We start from the raw sequence: 18,665 nt of genomic DNA on the forward strand, positions 1-18,665 counted from the left end.
TTGGTAATATCCATTTTTTTTACCATTGAAAAACACATAGAAAAAGAAAAACACATAGAAATGTAAACTGTATTTTATGCCTTTTCCACTGGGTGGTGTATGTGTTCTACCAAAAAATTTAGCATAAAAATATTACCTTAGCCCTTGTTTAGTGTTTGGGCAAATAGAAAAAAGAGAAATTCCTTTGTTTAAAAAAAAAAAAAACTTTTTTATACAATAGAGTAATTATGAATCAAAATAGTAATCAAGATATTTAATACTACTCTAGTTTCCTTAAATTATCTAAATAGAAATTATGCTGGGGGGGATATACTTTTTATTTCTTTCATATCTTTTTGTATATTTTGGCTTTTTGGATATTGCATACATAATATAATTGTATCTGGAACATTATATGAATTGTACTCTGAAGGTAACAATTATATATGAAAAGCAGATATAAAATCTGGGATGTACATATTTTTAATTGATTTATGTTTGGGAAATACTAATAATTGCATTATCAGTTTATATGTGCTAATAATAAATAATACATCTATATACTCATTTGCCAATGTAAAAAATTTTATTGTGTTGAAATTTTTATTTTTTTAAAGTTTTTTTTCCTACTCTGATTCTTATTTAAGCTAAACTTCTATTCTGTACTAAAATTTATTGTATCCTAATTTGTAAGCTAGGACATGAATCCTTCATGCTTTCCTGCCTTGTATACAGCTCAGATATGGAACTGTTTTAAGATCCTGGGTTGTTTTTTGTTTTTTTTTTCTTTTAGTGTCCCAACTCTAGCAGGAGGTGACCGTATTATGCTCTGAATTATACTCTTAAATTTTGCATGATGGTGCTCCATAGAAAACTGCTCATTCCTACAGTGGCCCATTCTTAAAAAGAAATTGAATTTTAATATAACTCTAATGTTCTAAGAAAATAATTAATGTATTTATTTAGGTATGGCTTCGTCACTTTTGAAACACAAGAAGATGCACAAAAAATTTTACAAGAGGTAAGATCTTTTGATGTATTTAACTTCATTTTTTGGACCTTCTTTGAAACTAATCCTTTAGGATATCTTTTTTATTATTATCACTACAGTACAATGATTGATTGTTAGAAAAAAATTTTAATTTATTTGCATCTCAAGATTGACATTGGTCTCCAAAAAAATTGAATTAAAAAAAGATTAAACAGGGGCTCCTGGCTGGCTCAGTTGGTGGAGTGTGCAACCCTTGATCTTGGGGTTGTAGGTTTGAGCCCCACATTGGGTATAGCGATTATTAAAAATTAAGTCTTTAGGGGCGCCTGGGTGGCTCAGTTGGTTAAGCAGCCGCCTTCGGCTCAGGTCATGATCCCAGGGTTCTGGGATCGAGCCCTGCATCGGGCTCCCTGCTCAGCAGAGGGCCTGCTTCTCCCTTTCCCTCTGCCTGCCACTCTGCCTACTTGTGCTCTTTATCTCTGTCAAATAAACAAATAAAAAATATCTTAAAAAAAAAATTAAGTCTTTAAAAAAAAAGATTAAACAGAAATTTTATCTACAGGAAAACAAATTCCAGATTATTGCATGAGTATGTTTGCGAAGTTGTAATATTTTTTTCTTTATTTGCTTACTAAGAACTTGGGTATATATGTTTTCTGAAGCGTTAACAGCACTTTGAATTCCTAAAAACACTACAAACATGGATTCCTAGAGTGAAATTATCTGAGATTATTTCCATCCTTTCTGAAAAACTTTATATAAGCTAAGAACATTCATAGAAAAAATCTATAGCCTGCAGTTCAGTGTAATAACTTTAAATTTGACAAATGTTACATTTAATTTTTTTAGGAAAAAATAGTTTGAATTGTACATTACTAAATCACATGCAGCTGATCTTCATTATTCATAGTAATGTTCTATAAAGTCGCCATGAACACTCAATTAGCAAATATTGGAACTGTTGCTCCTAGAAGAAATACAAGGTTCCCACAAGTTTCTGTTTACATTATTTTCATCAACCAATCACTACATAACTTTGTTTTATGTGTGTTTCTGTTTAAAGACATCATGTTAAATATATATTGTTGATTCATTAACATTGAACTCCTGGCCAACAGCACTATAACTCATGTATGAATTAAGCCCATCTAAAACATTTTCTCCATAAGGTAAATGACAGTCTTCTTGTGCTTAGGAACATTAGCCAGCACTTCAACACTACACCTGAGGGCCATTTTAAATAGCAAATTTAAAAAAAAAAAAAAGATAGCAAAATCACCAACATAAAACACAAAAATGCAAAAAACATGGCACTAACAACATGAAATAGACTCTTGTTTAAGAGCTGAGACAAGAAGAGAGAGTGTTGCCTTGTTTGACCTCAGCCTGGGACTGTGTATGTCAGGCAATTCAAAATTTTCACCTCTCTGCTCATGTCCACTAGTAACCACTAAATTGCCACAGGTATTGATTTTGGGGTTACAAATAATTTTAGTGAATAGGTGAATTTCCAAATATGGGATCTATGAATAGAGGATTGACTGTATTCCAATTAAAGAACTGGGGTCAGAGAATTGGAACCAAGATTCAAACCCAGATCTTTTAATATCCAAAGACTATGCCCTTTCCAGTATTCCTTGCTACTTTCAAAAAATGTTGTAATGTGAATTTTAAAAATTGTTTCTTACTAATTTTTCATTATTGGTTTTATAAAACAGTAGTACCAAGATAATAAAATATTTTTTCTTATTTTAGGCTGAAAAACTTAATTATAAGGATAAGAAACTGAACATTGGTCCAGCAATAAGAAAACAACAAGTAGGAATCCCTCGTATGTATTGAGAACTAATGTATTTTTCAGTGTTTTTGCATGGTTCTTTTTTGAAATATTAGACTTTTTCAAGAACTTAATTAAAATATCAGGCTTCTTTCAGCTAATAAGGTTATTTTAGCAAAGTTGGTGATCAAATGAATATTTCTTACCACAAATTAATATATGTTAGATTTGGGGGGGCAGGGAAAATTTTACACAAATAATGGTGCTTACATATATTGCATATAGTTACACCTTTAAAGGAAAACTCCTCTACATAAAAATATAATTTAAAATTGCAAAGGTAATTAGAAGTATTTTGGTACTACTCTTTAGAAGTTTTCTAAATAGAAAGGTAATTTAAAATTAGAAATTGAAGATACTGAAAGTAAAAATATAGAACCAGTATCAGAAACTCTAGTTGCATGGTAGGTACTGTAGCCCAACTAGATATGTCATAATTATGAGGGAACAATTCCTAAAGCTTTAAGAATTGGCAAAGTTGTGCCTTCCTCAAATTTCTGTAATGCTGCCAACTCTACTCTTCTTTTTTTCTCACTCTTCCTATTTATTATATTAGGCATCTTCACAGTTAGCTTTTTACCTAAATATTTATTAAACTCTATAATAGTCTTTGGCTAGAAGAAGATACCCAAAATTAGTAACTAAATTTTCTTATTCTTCCTTAACTGTGCCCTAGAATCTACTGGAATGTTTAAAACATTAGGTGGTTATTGTGTATCTGTTAACAAATTAATGGTTGTGCTCATTTGGACTGTTCTATTTTTGACTTAGAAATTAACAGTTATAGGGGTGCCTGGATGGCTCAGTTGGTTAAGCGACTGACTGCCTTTGGCTCAGGTCATGATCTCAGGGTCCTGGGATGGAGTCCCGAACCGGGCTCCCTGCTCAGCGGGGAGCTTGCTTATCTCTCTTCCACTCCCCCTGCTTGTGTGCATGCTCTCTCTCTCTCTGTCAAATAAATAAATAAAATCTTTTTAAAAAAGAAAAAAAGAAATTAACAGTTACCAAGTTTAATTTTGACTTAGTTATTTGTTCATTTAGAAGATAACTGAAGTGTCCTTAGTAGGTTAATACTTCTTGTTAGTTCCAAGAGTTAAGCTGTAACATGTAGTAACAGTTCTATACTACTAGCAGTAGGTATAAGTAGTAATGTTCATATTATGACCCATAAGTTGCATTAAAAAAGAAAAACCGTAAATTACCATGCTGAATGCTTTCAAACAGACAGTAAATTTGAGAAGTATAGGGTTAATAACTTAACCAAATGGTAGCATTAGCCTTCAAATCCAGGACAGGTTGACTCCAAAGCTCTTTATACTTTTCTTCAAATAAATATTAAGTATAAAAGTAGATTTACAAAATACGGGGGATTTTTATCTCAATTTTTTCTCAAATCTATCTCTTTTTCCATCTCCATTACCAACATTCTAGTCCTAGCTACCCAACTTGCTTGCCTTGATTACTGGAAGAGCCTCCTAACAGGTCTTTCTGAATCCAGTTTTGGTACCTTCCAACATCATATACAAGGCAGCCAGAGTGATCTTTCAGAAGTGTACATTTTCTATTATTCTCTGCTTATTTTGAGCTGTTCTTTCCTTCTCTTCCTATACTTTAGCCATCTAGCCTTCTCTCAGTTCCAGAACATACCATACTGCTGATATACATTATTTTCTTTACCTAGAATGCTCTTTGCCATCCCATTCCCATCCCAATCTTTTTTTTTTTTTTTAGATTGGGCATAGAGCCCAATGCGGGGTTGAATTCACGACCCTGAGATCAAGACCTGAGCTGAGATCAAGAGTCAGATGTTTAACTGACTCAGCCACCCAGGTGCCTCCCAATCATTCTTTAAAGCTCAGCCCAAACATCATTTCTTCACAGATTAAATACAATTGGAAAGTTCATACTATGAGTGTAATACCCTATACTACCTCTTAATGTATTTATCAAAATCGTATTTAATTAATTAAATTGTGTAATAAGCTAATAACTGTTTTCCCCACCAGAACCTAACTTCCACATGGCATGTCCAATTTTTTTTTTTTTCTTTTTGGCTGTATCACCAGCCAAGTTCAATGCCTTGTAATAGTACTGACTCAAAATTTATTCATTTACTTAACAGATAAACCTGTGGCTCCTTGAGTATCTTTGAAGGGAAATCCATGAAACTCCTGAATTGTGTGCAAAATTTTGTTTGAATGTATATATCTCTGAGAAAAGGGTCCATGGTGTTCATCAGATTCTCAAAAGGATGGGATTAAGAATCACTAACATAAGCAGTAACAATACTAGATGAAATATAGTGAAAATATAAAAGCTCAGAAGCAGTAGTGTTGCTTAAAGTGGTAGGTCAGTGCTACTCACAGTGTGGTTTGCAGCCAGTAACAGTTCAGTTGGAATCTGTCAAAATGCAGATTCTCAGGCTCTATCCCAGACTTACTGAATCTAAATCTCTGCAAATGTGGCCCTGGAATTTGTATCCTTATAATAAACTATCTAGGTGATTCTTATGTATGTTAAAATTTGAGAATTACTGGTATAGTGGAAGGAGGATTGCCAGTTCCAGTAATTTACATAAACTTGCTGGTCAGTACTTAATCTGACTTGGCTTTTATATAAATTTTTCAAGTGTTATCTTGACAAAAAAAATATATTTTGGGGGAGGGAGGGGTTATATATAACTTGATCTGAGAAAAGAGATGGGGACCTAGAACTACACATGAAGATTTGTGGTCATGTTTGCAATAAGCAGCAGTTGTTGCAAAGGGAGGCTGGAGAGTAAGAGTCATAGCCTCAATGAATGCTTGTGATAGTAGATGCAAAGAATTTTAGGATGGAACCAAAATTCTTCAGGAAAGTATGGAATTTTTTCCAGCTTCACTGCCTTCATCATCTTTGGCCTTTTACAAATAAAGTTGGGTTTTTTTTTTTAAGATTTTATTTATTTATTTGTCAGAGAGAGAGCACAAGCAGGGGGAGCAGCAGGCAGAGGGAGAAGCAGGCTCCCTGCCTGAGCAGGGAGCCCAGTGTGGGGCTCGATCCCAGGACCCCAGGATCATGACCTGAGCTGAAGGCAGATGCTTAACCAACTGAGCCACCCAGGCGTCCCTACAAATAAAGTTCTTACTAAGGTCTTAGGAACCTCATTACAGTGTCTATAGTCTTCAGTTAACTCATATATAATGTATATTTGTAAAAATAATGACCTTGCTGATAATAATTTAAATTTTTAAGCCTTGTGTTTGATTACATTGTTATTAAAATCTAAATTGGTGAATCTTTAGTATTCTAAGATTTTATTTATTTATTTGACAGAGAGGGGGAGAGAGAACAGGAGCAGGGAGGAGGGGCAGAGGCAGAGGGAGAAGCGGACTCCCCACTGAGCAGGGAGCCCAATGTGGGACTCGATCCCAGGACCCTGAGATCATGTCCTGAGCCGAAGGCAGCCGCTTAACTGACTGAGCCACCCAGGCATCCCAATTTTTAGTATTCTTTATTGAACTTATTTCTTTTTCTTTTATTCACTTTAAGCTAATAAAAGCTCTAAGAGAGTGAGTTTGAAAATACATACTTCGAAAATGCTTTAATGTATGGGATTTTTTTTTAATTTGCAACATTCAGTTTTTACTGTAACTATATAGGTGTGTTAAGATAAACATTTTCAAGTGTCCAGAAATTACCTTTTTAAAAGTTAAACTGAACATTTTAATTATTATTATTTAATCTTTGCTTTAGGTTCCAGTATAATGCCAGCAGCTGGAACAATGTATCTAACAACTTCAACTGGATATCCTTACACTTATCATAATGGTGTTGCTTATTTTCATACTCCAGAGGTAACTTCTGTCCCACCACCTTGGCCTGTAAGTAATTTTCATCTTAAAAGGGTTTCCATCTATTCTATCAATTTTTTAAAACATTTATTTCTGAAATATTTCAACCATAGACAAGTACAAATAATAATATAACAGCCATGTAGCTACCACTTAAATTTAATAAATGTTAACATTTTGCCATATTTACTTAAGTTCTTTTAATAAGGGGAAATGAAATATGAGAAATTCAGGCAAAGTCTCCTTGCCCCCATTTTCTTTCCACCTTTTTCTCCTCAGACATATCCAGAATATGTAACCAGAATATCTTTCCTATCATTTTATGTTTTTACTACAAATGTAGGTATCCTTAAACAATAGGTAGTATTGCTTTGGGTGATTTTTAAACACTATGTAAATATTAGTTTTTCTATTCAACATTATGTTTTGGAGATTAAACCATGTTGATACTAGTATATCTAATTCACTTATTTTAATATTTTATAATATTCCATTGTATGAGTGTATATTCCCGTATTGATGGACATTTTAAGTTTTTTCTGTAATCAAGACTACAGTGAACATCCAGATCTTGTATGTATTATGTGAGAATTTGTCTAGGAAAGTAGTCTTCAAAGTTTTTCGCTTGTATATCCTCTAAACATTTTCTTAAAAATTACGAATACTCATTTTTAAGTTGATATCTGAAATTTATCATAATTTTAAATAATTTAGGAATATAACATATTATGTAGGTTGTATACCTAAAACTAATATAATGTTATATGTCAGTTATACCTCAAAAAAAAAAAGGATAGAAAATGTCTAGAACTCTGTTAACAAAACTAGTCAGCCAAATAAAACTAATCAAATAAAACTTCATTTCTATTAGAAAATTCTAACTTTTAATTATTTTAATTATTTTTAAGTTCAAATAAATGCATTAATATGTATTCCTATAACCATGATGTAACTTATTTTGTTCCCTGGATGAAATAAGGAACCATCTCCCCTTTAATATTTCTTATACAAGCTCTTTTTGCTTTGCTTCTCTCATTTCTCAAGGGCATTGCCTTCTTGAATTATCTATTTGTTTGATGCCCTGTTGGTATTCATATTCCCAAACAAAGCATTATAATAGATCCAGAATGAGTGAGAAGTGTGCCTTTCATCATGAAGGAGAATGGTAATTGTGAAAGGGAGTTCTGAAAAGAAGACAGACACATGGTACACAGACGCATTCACAAGCAGATCAAATCAGGAAGGAGTACATATGAAATTTATGAATACTCCTAATTTTCATAAATATATTATGAATACTCCTAAACCTATTCATGCCCATGTACCACTGGAAAAATTCTGTATTCCCCTACCTTGGTCTAGGCTACAATATATGCATAGAAGTAAAATTTCACATTATAGAATATACACATTTTTGACTAAATGTTGCCAAATGGCTTTCCAAAGTATACCAGTTTACACTTTAGCTAACAGTTTATGAGAGCTCCAGTTTCTCCATAATCTACCAACCCTTTAATTTTAAATTTTTGCCAATATTATTATGAAATAGTATTTTGTTTTTTTATCTTCCTAGTCACTGGTAAGATTGAACATATTTCAGGTATTTATTGGCCATTCCACTTTTCTTCTGTGAGGTGCCTCTTCATGTCCTTTATCCTTTATCTTTTTCTATTGGGGTTATTTGTCTTTTTCTTGAATTCATTATATGAATTTTGTGAGTTCTTCTGGTGTGTGGTTTGTCCATTAACTTTACAGGTTTTTTTGGTCATATACTAATTCTTTGTTTTAATGTTAACAAATGTATTAATGTTTTCCTTTATGGAAATGGTTTCATCTTTTGGTCTCTTATTTTTTAAAACAAAACACTTCCAAAAAAAGAATAAAAAATTTTAAATTAAAAAAACACTTCCTTATTACAATATAGATATTCTATATTTTATTTTTAAAATACTATGGTATTGCTGTTTTTCACATCTAGATCTTAAATCTGGAGTTCATGTATTGACTAATCCATCCTCTTTCATTATTTTGAAATGAATCCTCGGGGCGCCTGGGTGGCTCAGTCGGTTAAGCGACTGCCTTCGGCTCAGGTCATGATCCTGGAGTCCCGGGATCGAGTCCCACATCGGGCTCCCTGCTCTGCGGGGAGCCTGCTTCTCCCTCTCCCCCTCCCCCTGCTTGTGTTCCCTCTCTCGCTGTGTCTCCCTCTGTCAAATAAATACATAAAATCTTTAAAAAAAAAAAAAAAGAAATGAATCCTCTATGAAATGCCACATTTGGGGGGAGTTTCTTCTGGGCTCTCTATTCTGTTGCATTGGTGTGTTTGCCCTGCCCAATTCTGTTTTAATTCCTCCTGCTTTAGAACAAGTGCTGAAATCTGATAGGGCAGTCCTGTCACGTTTTTCTTCAGGAGTCTCTCATCTATCCTTAAGTCTTTACTTTTATAAATATAAATTTTATAATCCAGCTTGTTCAATTCTGTGAAAAGCCTTTGTTGGATTTTTATTAGAATTGCATTAAATGTGTAGATTAATTTGGGCATAATACTGAATTTTACCATCCACAAACATTTATTTAAATAGGTCTGTTATTTCCATCTGTCAATAAAATTTTCTTTCTCCATAAAATAGTTTAGCACATCTTTTGTTGGATTTATTCTTAGGTACTCTGTGGTTTTTGTTGCTTTTATTATGGTATATTTTTAAATCATACTTCCCAATAGGTTGTGACTTGTATGTAATAGTGCTTTTTTAAATGTTGACATTTGATCAGTAACCCTCCAAAACTTTCATATAGACAGTCATTTATGATTCAGTATACTTCTGTTTCTTTCTGCTCTTTTCTCATTTTTTCTCCATTGAATTACTGCACCAGCATGGTCTCTGCTGTAGTATTTATATGATAACATGACCTTGTTCTTGAAAAAGGAAACAAATTCAGTGATTCATGATTAAGCTTTATATATACTTATATAAACTTTATATATACCGTGTATATATTTATTTATACACTGTAGGTTTTGGAAGATAATCTTAGCCATAACCAAGGTTTCTCAGCCTCAGCACTATTGACATTTTGGGCCAGATGATTCTGTGTTGTTGGAGGCTAGTCCTGTATATGGTAGGATGTTTAGCAGTGTCCTAGTCTCCCCACATCTATAAAAACCAAAAGTATTGCCAAATGTTCCCTAGAGGGGCAAAGTCACACCTGATTGATAATTATTGCCCCAAATCAATTAAGGAAATTATTTCATATTCTGTTTGCTAAGAATGAAAGAGTATTGAATTTATCATGAAAGGGTATTGAATTTTAATAAATCTTTTTCTCTATCTGCTGAGATTTTTTTTCCTCCTTTAATCTATTAATAAAAAATAATATAGTAAATTATATTATTCTTTTCTAATGTTAATCTGTGGTATAATTTTATTAACATATTATAGTCTGAAAATTGTGCAAAACTATGATACTTTTCTTCATTTTGCAGAGGGGAGGGAGTGACATTAAAACAAAACAGTGTAAAGTACATCCCATGTTACAAATTGAATTTTAATTGCTATCATTAAAGCTTATTTTACCTATCTTATAATACAATTTGCCTGCTTTATTAATGGTCTGGTTTTAAATAATGTATTTTGAGGTTTACTCTAGTACTTTGAATAACGAAGTGTTATGCATACTTTCTTCAAACAGAGAAGTCACTTAAAATTTATTTTCATTTAAATATCAAATTAATAAAATAGGATTTGATAAATGCTTCAATAAGTAATATATTTGACTTAAATGTATAACAAAGGAGTAGAATTTAATTATTTGTAAGCAGTGGGAAATCAGTGGCAAATCAGATATGATTATTCATTCAGTTCTATGTTGTGTAAATATTATCTACTGCTGGTCTGATGATGGAAATAGGCAGTGTCACCTTAAGTCCAGCTGCCATTTTCTTTTAAAAATTCTCTTAGAACTATATTTTCATATTCTTTGGACTAAAAGCAACTTTTCTGGTGGTTGTTTTAGCATTACCATGAAAATGAAACCAAAGAAAAGTGGGAATACTGTGGTGATTTTAGTAGACTTAAGTGGAATTAGTAATAATATCAATAAGAGGTAGTAAAATGACATTTCCAATTATAGACCATAAGTTGACTGGGTTTAGGTAACAATTCAGGATAAATTTTATAACAAACTATTTTAAAGAATTTTGCCTAGGCCTAAAATAATTTTTCAATTTTTTTCCCTCTTATAGTCACGTTCTATATCTAGTTCCCCTGTGATGGTAGCTCAGCCAGTTTATCAGCAACCTGCATATCACTACCAGGTAAACATGAAATTACAATGAAAATTCTCTTTAAAAACTGTCAGTCCTTTTTGGGTAAATTTCACTGTATTCTTTCTCATGCAAATACACTAATAATTAAAAAGAGATAGTTAAGCCTTGATAGCAGTGCTGGGTTTGTTTGTTTTTTTTTTCTTTTCTTTTCTTATGGGGAACTAAACAATATCATACAAGAAGATGGGATGTTTGCTTCATTTAACCAAATGTAATGAGGTTGGTTTTGCTCCCCTGGCTAACATTTAATCTAAGAAGTTTTTAGAAATAATTCCCAAAGAAACATACAGATAACATACTGGATCACAGGCTGATTTTTTAATGTTATTGTTAACATTATGTCACTTTCTTGCTATTATATTTAACATAATCTATATTAAAATAAGTAATATATTATGGTTTATATTATGGCAGCCTCTTTTAGTTAACCAGTTCTCTTCATTAATTCTTGTGGGAGACTGGGGATAAATGAGCCATAATGCCAGACCATTTTGGTGTTTTATAAATAAAGAATATTTGTTGATATACTGTCTATGGCTGCTTTTGTACTACAATGGTAGAGTTCAGTACTTGCAACAGGATATTATGGTCTGCAAAGCTGAAAATATTTACCCTCTGGTCCTTTGTAGAAAAAGTTTGCCAACCTCTCATCTCTTGCACTCACAAATAAAATCACATTCTTTCCTACCTTTGGAATTGTGGAAGAGAATTTATTTCTGTTTCTTTTTTCTTTTAAACTTTTAAAATAGACCCAGATTAAATGTTAAGTTTACTGGAATTCTTTTTAATATTAGACTGGGTTTTGGGGGGATGGTGGTGTTTAAATTGTAAGTAGAATTTAAGATTTAAATTTATTTAAATTCATTATATTATATGTTAATGTATATTATATATTATTATATTATATTATTTATTTATTTACAAATAAATTTGTAAATCCTATTACCATGCTAAATATAAAACTATCTAAAGTGTTTCTTTCACTTACTAAAGATGAAAATAACTTAATGACATATTTAAAATATATATATATTTAAAATATATATATTAAAATAACTTAATGACATATTTAAAATATAACTTAATGACATATATTTAAAATATGTCACTTTCCCTAAGCTGTCTCCAAATTCCAGCAGAAGCCCCAAAGACAGAACATTAGGTACCAGATCTTTTAATATGATAAGCCAAATATTGTGAAACCAGTTGGGGGACCCTTAGCTTATTGCCCACCTTGAGTACACATGAGGGGAGGATGAGATTGCAAGAGAGTTGTTAGAATGCTATGGCATGTCCCCTTCTTCCCAACCAAGTAAAGAAGACATCAGAGAATGACAGAAAACTTAATGTTTGTCCCCTGAAATTTGTGAGATGGTACTTGGACCTGACCTCTCCTAAAAAAGTCCAGAGAGAGAGGTGAAGGGTGGTAGTGGGGGGGGAATAAATTAATTAATTAAAAAGTCCAAAGAAGAAGCTGGACTAGTCTCTGGAGGCTAGAAGACTACAGTGAGAATGTGTTGAACTTCTACTCAAAACAAGCAAAGGTTTATGCGTCCCCAGAGCAAGATGTGAACCTCACAGAAGAGACCCTTTTCAAAAACTTTAAGGTGATCCCAATAAAGAAAGAACCTGTGTGAAGTAGACTTCTAGAATCAAGGGCTAGAACTGCAGTTAGAAGTTCCCAGGGGGGAGAGGCGCCTGGGTGGCTCAGTAGATTGGGCGTCTGCCTTCAGCTCAGGTCATGATCCCGGGGTCCTGGGATTGAGCCCCATGTCAGGCTCCCTGCTCAGTGGGGAGTCTGCTTCTCCCTCTCCCTCTGTTTCTCCCCCTGCTCATGCTCTCGCTTGCTCACTCTCTCTCTCTCAAATTAATAAGTAAAAATCTTAAAAAAAAAAAAAAAGTTCTCAGCAGGAAGATCACCAAAGAATCCAGTAAACTACTTAACTAGAGAGTCAGCATTTGGAATCTGCCACACCCCAAAAAGTGATCCGTCCTAATATTTATCCTGTGGCAAGGAAGAACAGCTCAACACAGTGCTTTTAAAGTGTCAGGGGGTGAGAAAGAATAGAAGTGCTTTCTGCTTGCACCCCATTGAGTCCAGCTCCTCCTTCATTAATTGATTACATACAGCAATAGCTCACTTGACATACCAAATACATTCTTAAAATTTCTAATACAGTTTAATTTTATAGTTTGACTCTGGTGTTCTGTTTGACACAAATTATAAAATTGGAAGTATGTCACCTAGATATTACTCAGGAAAGACTTTGGTACCAATTTATAATATAATATTTTGTAATATAAAAAAATCATTTCACCTCACATATTTCTTTTCAGGTATATATTCATCATTCTGCCTCTTTGATTAAGAATCTTCTCTTGTTCTTTCTTTTTACAAATTCTAAGATTGGTAGCTTTATCATTTATTAGTCAAATCAGGTAATGCATGGTTTAATTAGTATTTATCTCCATATTTCTCATTTCATAAGTAGTTATTTCATTTATCTAAAAACTATATATAAATCATTTTATTTCAGATTTTTTATTAAAATATTTTAGGAGATTATTTATTATCCTGCCTGTCTGAATGTAGACTACAGAACATAGACTTCACATTATCTTGGTCATTATAATACAGTGATGTCATCCATTAGCAACTTAAATAGCACTAAATTAACAGTGATTCAGTTTAGATGACAGATCCATGGCATCTTTTTACTCTTTTTTCTGTTTTTTTTAACTTTATAATGAAAAAAGACTATTAAAAATGGAAAATAAAGAATAAAACACATATTATTAAGAAATAATATAATTAGTTTAAGAAATAAATGTCTGACATATTGTCATTTAAGTTTAAAAAATTTGACCCTCTTTTATTTAACAGGTTTTTGATATATAATTCACATAGCATTCAATTCAGCTTTTTAAAATGTGCAATTGTGTTTTTTACTAAATTCAGAGTTGTATAGCCATACCACAGTCAATTTTAGAACATTTTAATCAACCCTCCTCCCAAAAAAACCTTACCCATTAGTAGTCACTCCTCTTTCCTCCTACTCCCAGCCCTAGGCAACCAGAAATCTATTTTCTGTCTTTATAGGTTTGCCTATTCTGAACATTATAAATGGAATCTACCATATGTGGTTATGACTGGATTCTTTCACTTAGCGTAATGTTTTCACAGTTTATCCATGTGGTGGCATGTATCAGTACTTCATTTCTTTTTATAGCTGAATAATATTCCATTATATGGATAGAACACATTTTATCTTTTCATCAAATGACAGACATTTGGGATAGTCCCACTTTTTGTCTGTTATAAATACTACTGTGATCACTCCTGTACAAGTTTTTTTTTTTAATGATTTATCTCCAGATATGACTTCTTTTTTTTTTATTATTATGTTATGTTAATCACCATACATTACATCATATATGTTTTCCTTTATCTTAGCCTTATTACCTGGGAGTAGGATCACTGAGTCATATGGTATCTCTATGTTTAAAGTTCTGAGGAAGTGTCATCTTGGTTTCCAAAAGGGCTGCACCATTATACACTCACACCAGCAGTTGATGAGGATTCTAATTTCTCCACATCCTTGTCAACACTTATCATCTACCTTTTTAATTATAGCCTGTCTAGTGGTGACAGTGGATATAAAGTGATATCACACTGATTTCCATAAGCTGAGGCCAATAATGTTGAATATCTTTACATATGCTTATTGGCCACTTTTACATATCTTCTTTGGAGAAATATCTATTCATATTCTTTACCCATTTTTAAATTTGGGTTACTTTTCATTATTGAGTTATAACACCACTTTATATATTCTAGATGTAAGTTCCTTATCAGATATATAATTTATAAATGTTTTCTCCTATCCTTTGTATTTTCACTTACTTGATGGTATTCTTTGTAGCACAAAAGTTTTTCATTTTGATGAAGTCCAATTTATCTCTTTTCTTTTGTTGCTTGTGCTTTTCATGTCATAGTTTAATTGCCTAATTCAAACCCACAAAGATTTACACATATTTTCTTCTAAGAATTTTATAGTTTTAGCTCTTACATTTAGGTCTTTGACCCAGTTTGAGTTAATTTTTGTATATAGTTAGAGGTTTAGGGATCCAGCTTCATTCTTTTGCATATAGATATTCAGTTTTGACCCTTGTTTATAATCTGGGTGGGTTTTTTGTTTTTGGTTTTCATTTTAGGCCCCTGCACAGTGTCTACCAGGACAGTGGCAGTGGGGTGTTCCTCAGGTAAATATTAACTTTTTTCATTGTGTTTTTGTGAAGACTGAATGAATATTAAAGTCAGGAGAACTAGATTTGAGATATTCCTCTTCTATTTAGTAACTGTGATACCTTTTGCAGTTAATCACTATATTTCTTAGCTTCCTCATTGTAAAATGGAAGTAATGATACCACACCTTTGTAAATTTCTTTACCTGATCTTGGTGAAGATGAGATCATGTAAGTGAAAACATTTTATTAAAAATGAGTACTCATATAAACATAAAAAATTACTTTTTACTATTATGGGAAAATGTATCATTTTTCCAGTTGTACTTCAGATTTTGCTTCAGTTTGACTTGTGCTCCTAAGTAAATAAACCGTCTCTCAACTTTTGATACAAATAGTATACCACCAAAAAGACTATTTAATGACATTTCCCATTTCCATGTGAAGTCACAAAGCTGAGAATAGATGTTTATGCCAACTCAAATACTGTAAGTTATATTATTACAACCTCTTGTAGTGATCTTAATATAACTATTTTCTGAATTTATAAAAGAGTTTCTGAAGCATTAAGAACTTTTAATGTTTACCAGTGATAAAGTTCTTTAGTCACATCTACACAATTGAAATTTGTAATAAGATACATCCATGCTATCCCTGGAAAAGAATTTCAGCAAAATATGAAACAAATATTTCTGTCATCTGTTGGCTAAGTCATTTGGTTTAATTGAAATAACTAATCATATCTGAATTAGAAATATGGTTTTGTTTTAGTCTCCTGCCTCTTCTGCTCCATTCTTATACCTGCAACCTTCTGAGGTTATTTATCAACCAGTGGAAATTGCACAAGATGGTGGATGTGTTCCTCCTCCTCTATCCCTGATGGAAGCTTCAGTTCCAGAGGTATGTATTAGTCTCAAGGATTTATCTATAACTGTCTCATCTTAACATTTATTTCTTTTTCTTTTCTAAAAATATTTAAGACCCTCATGGAAGCTGCACATGCTTTTTCTTTGATTTATTCACACCTTTCCCCTTTTATATGTATCTAAGAATGCTTCATCTTAGACTTTTTTACTAACTAGTTCTGAACCATTTCTAAAACCAACTGTTCACTCTACTAGGCTAATCTCTGACTTGATCTCCTCGAAAGAGTAAGATACCAAATACTTCTCTTTCTTCTGGCTTGCCTGTCAATCTGTATTGTTACTAACATTCTGTGAATTAAAAGCATATAAAAATTCAAAAGATCTTAAAAACTTCTTCCTTCAAATATGTAAATCAAAAATATTTCATGGGGCACCTGGGTGGCTCAGTCAATTAAGCATCCAACTCTTGATTTCAGCTAGGTCATGATCTCAGGGTCATGGGATCAAGCCCCACGTCGTCGGGCTCTGCGCACAGTGAGAAGTCTGCTGGGGTTTTTCACTTTCCCTCTGCCCCTCCCTCCCTCAAATAAATAAATAAATCTTAAAAAATATACTTCATAACTACAAATTGCAAATGCTATCTTCAGTGTCTTTAAATTACATTCCCAAACCATTACTTACCTTACCATCTATGTGCCAAGAACTGTACAGGTATGTTTTAAATCAGTGTTATAAAGATTAGAAAACTAGCACCCACCTCCCAATTAGGGTGTATTATATTATTTTTTATATTGCTAAGGTTTATAACATTATGATGTTCTGGAACAATAATTTCCACAGTTGGATTTTAATGTTACTATCACTACTTCTACCAGGATTTCTCTGTTTTCATCACAGCCTGCATTCATTACTTGCTTGACTGAATCTGCAAAGTACTCTTTGTTAAAGAAAGCTTGTGGGTGCTGTATTCTCTGAGTTTCTTACATGCCTATTTGTTCAACATTGTTGTCTATAAATCTGAAAGATGGTTACACTAGCTATAAAATAGCTGCATCATACTGCCAGAACAAAGTACCACAAACTGGGTGGCTTAAACAACAGACATTTATTGTCTCACAGTTCTAGGCCCAGAAGTTGAAGATGAAGGTGTTGGCAGGATTGGTTCCATCTGAGGGCCATGAGGGAAGCATCTTTTCAGGCCTCTCTTCTTAGCTTGTAGATGGCCACCTTCTCCTTGTGTCTTCACATTATTTTTCTATCTCTGTGTCCAAATTTCTCAATTTTGTAAGGATAGCAGTCATACTGGATTAGGTTCTATGCTAATGACCATATTTAACTTGATTACCTCTGTAAATACCCTGTCTACAAATCAGGTCACACTCTGATGTACTAGAGGTTAGAACTTCAACGTATGTTTTGAGGGAACCAAATTCAACTCTTTTTTTTTTTTTTTTAAGATTTTATCTTTATTTGAGACAGAGAGAGACAGAGCACAAGCAGAGGGAGAAGCAGGCTCCTCGCTGAGCAAGGAACCTGGGATCATGACCTGAGCTGAAGGCAGATACTTACCGACTGAGCCACCCAGGCGTCCCCCAAATTCAACTCTTAACAGTACTATTTTCTTATAGAACTTCTAGTCTACTCTTTTCTGGTGTTGAGTGTAGCCATAAAGAATTTTGAAGCTGGCCTGATTTTCCCCCCGAACATAATTTGCTTTTTCTTCCTGCATGCCTTATGATGTGAGGTGTATTGTTGCTGTTGTTGTTGTTAAGATTTTACTTATTTATTTGAGAGAGAGAGCAGGGGAAGGAGCAGAGGGAGAGGGACCAGAAAATTCCATGCTGAGCTCAGAGCCTGACACGGGGCTCAATCTCACGATCTTGAGATCATGACCTGAGCCAAAATCAAGAGTTGGGCACTTAAACCACTGAGCCTCCCAGGCGCCCCATGAGGTGTGTTCTTAGTTGTCTTTGCACGTACTATTCCCACCTTCTTTCTCTTAATTCTTCAAGCATCAACTCCACTAGAAAACTTTTTCTGACCACCTCCCCAATTTTCTTAAGCTAAATCAAGTAGTTTTCTTTTCTTCTATATATGTTTCATAGGACTTATGGTAATTTTGACTATTCAACTGTCCCTAATCAGTCTATGAATTAATTAAAGATAGGGAATGTGTTTTCCATTTGTGTTCCTCCATTGTGTAGCAAAATGCCTAGTACATTGCAATGAAAGATAATACCTTTTTTTTCTTTTTTTTATAACAGCCTTATTCTGATCATGGAGTTCAAGCAACATATCACCAGGTTTATGCTCCAAGTGCCATCTCTATGACTGCACCTGTGATGCAGCCTGAACCAATTAAAGTAAGAAGTGTGTTTTGATTTTTTATTATTTTTTTCAGTCATGTTTCAAGTTTTTCAAATTTCTTTTCTGAAAAGAAATAATTTTGGATACTTATATTACATTTGTGATCAGAAGAACAGAATTAGTGAACTCTTTCATGTGAAGAACGTACAACTAAATTAACTATAATTTTTACAGTAGTTTTGAGTAAGTTATAAACCACACATGGTCAAAAATGCTTTAT

General features: G+C 33.1%; 1 protein-coding gene across 1 annotated transcript in view; it reads left to right on the forward strand.

Moving 5' to 3' along the window:
* The window catches only part of BOLL (boule RNA binding protein), a 44,411-nt gene that overhangs the window by 8,280 nt on the left and 17,466 nt on the right, over window positions 1–18,665 (forward strand). The window contains exons 4-10 of the mRNA XM_006728142.3: window positions 946–1,000; window positions 2,726–2,801; window positions 6,543–6,670; window positions 10,884–10,955; window positions 15,183–15,230; window positions 15,984–16,112; window positions 18,343–18,441. Coding sequence (XP_006728205.2) covers window positions 946–1,000; window positions 2,726–2,801; window positions 6,543–6,670; window positions 10,884–10,955; window positions 15,183–15,230; window positions 15,984–16,112; window positions 18,343–18,441 — 607 coding nt within the window. The remainder of the gene's footprint in view (window positions 1–945; window positions 1,001–2,725; window positions 2,802–6,542; window positions 6,671–10,883; window positions 10,956–15,182; window positions 15,231–15,983; window positions 16,113–18,342; window positions 18,442–18,665) is intronic.

The sequence above is a fragment of the Leptonychotes weddellii genome, chromosome 3, assembly GCF_054177405.1.
Source record: "Leptonychotes weddellii isolate Sample4059 chromosome 3, ASM5417740v2, whole genome shotgun sequence".
Lineage (NCBI taxonomy): Eukaryota > Metazoa > Chordata > Mammalia > Carnivora > Phocidae > Leptonychotes > Leptonychotes weddellii.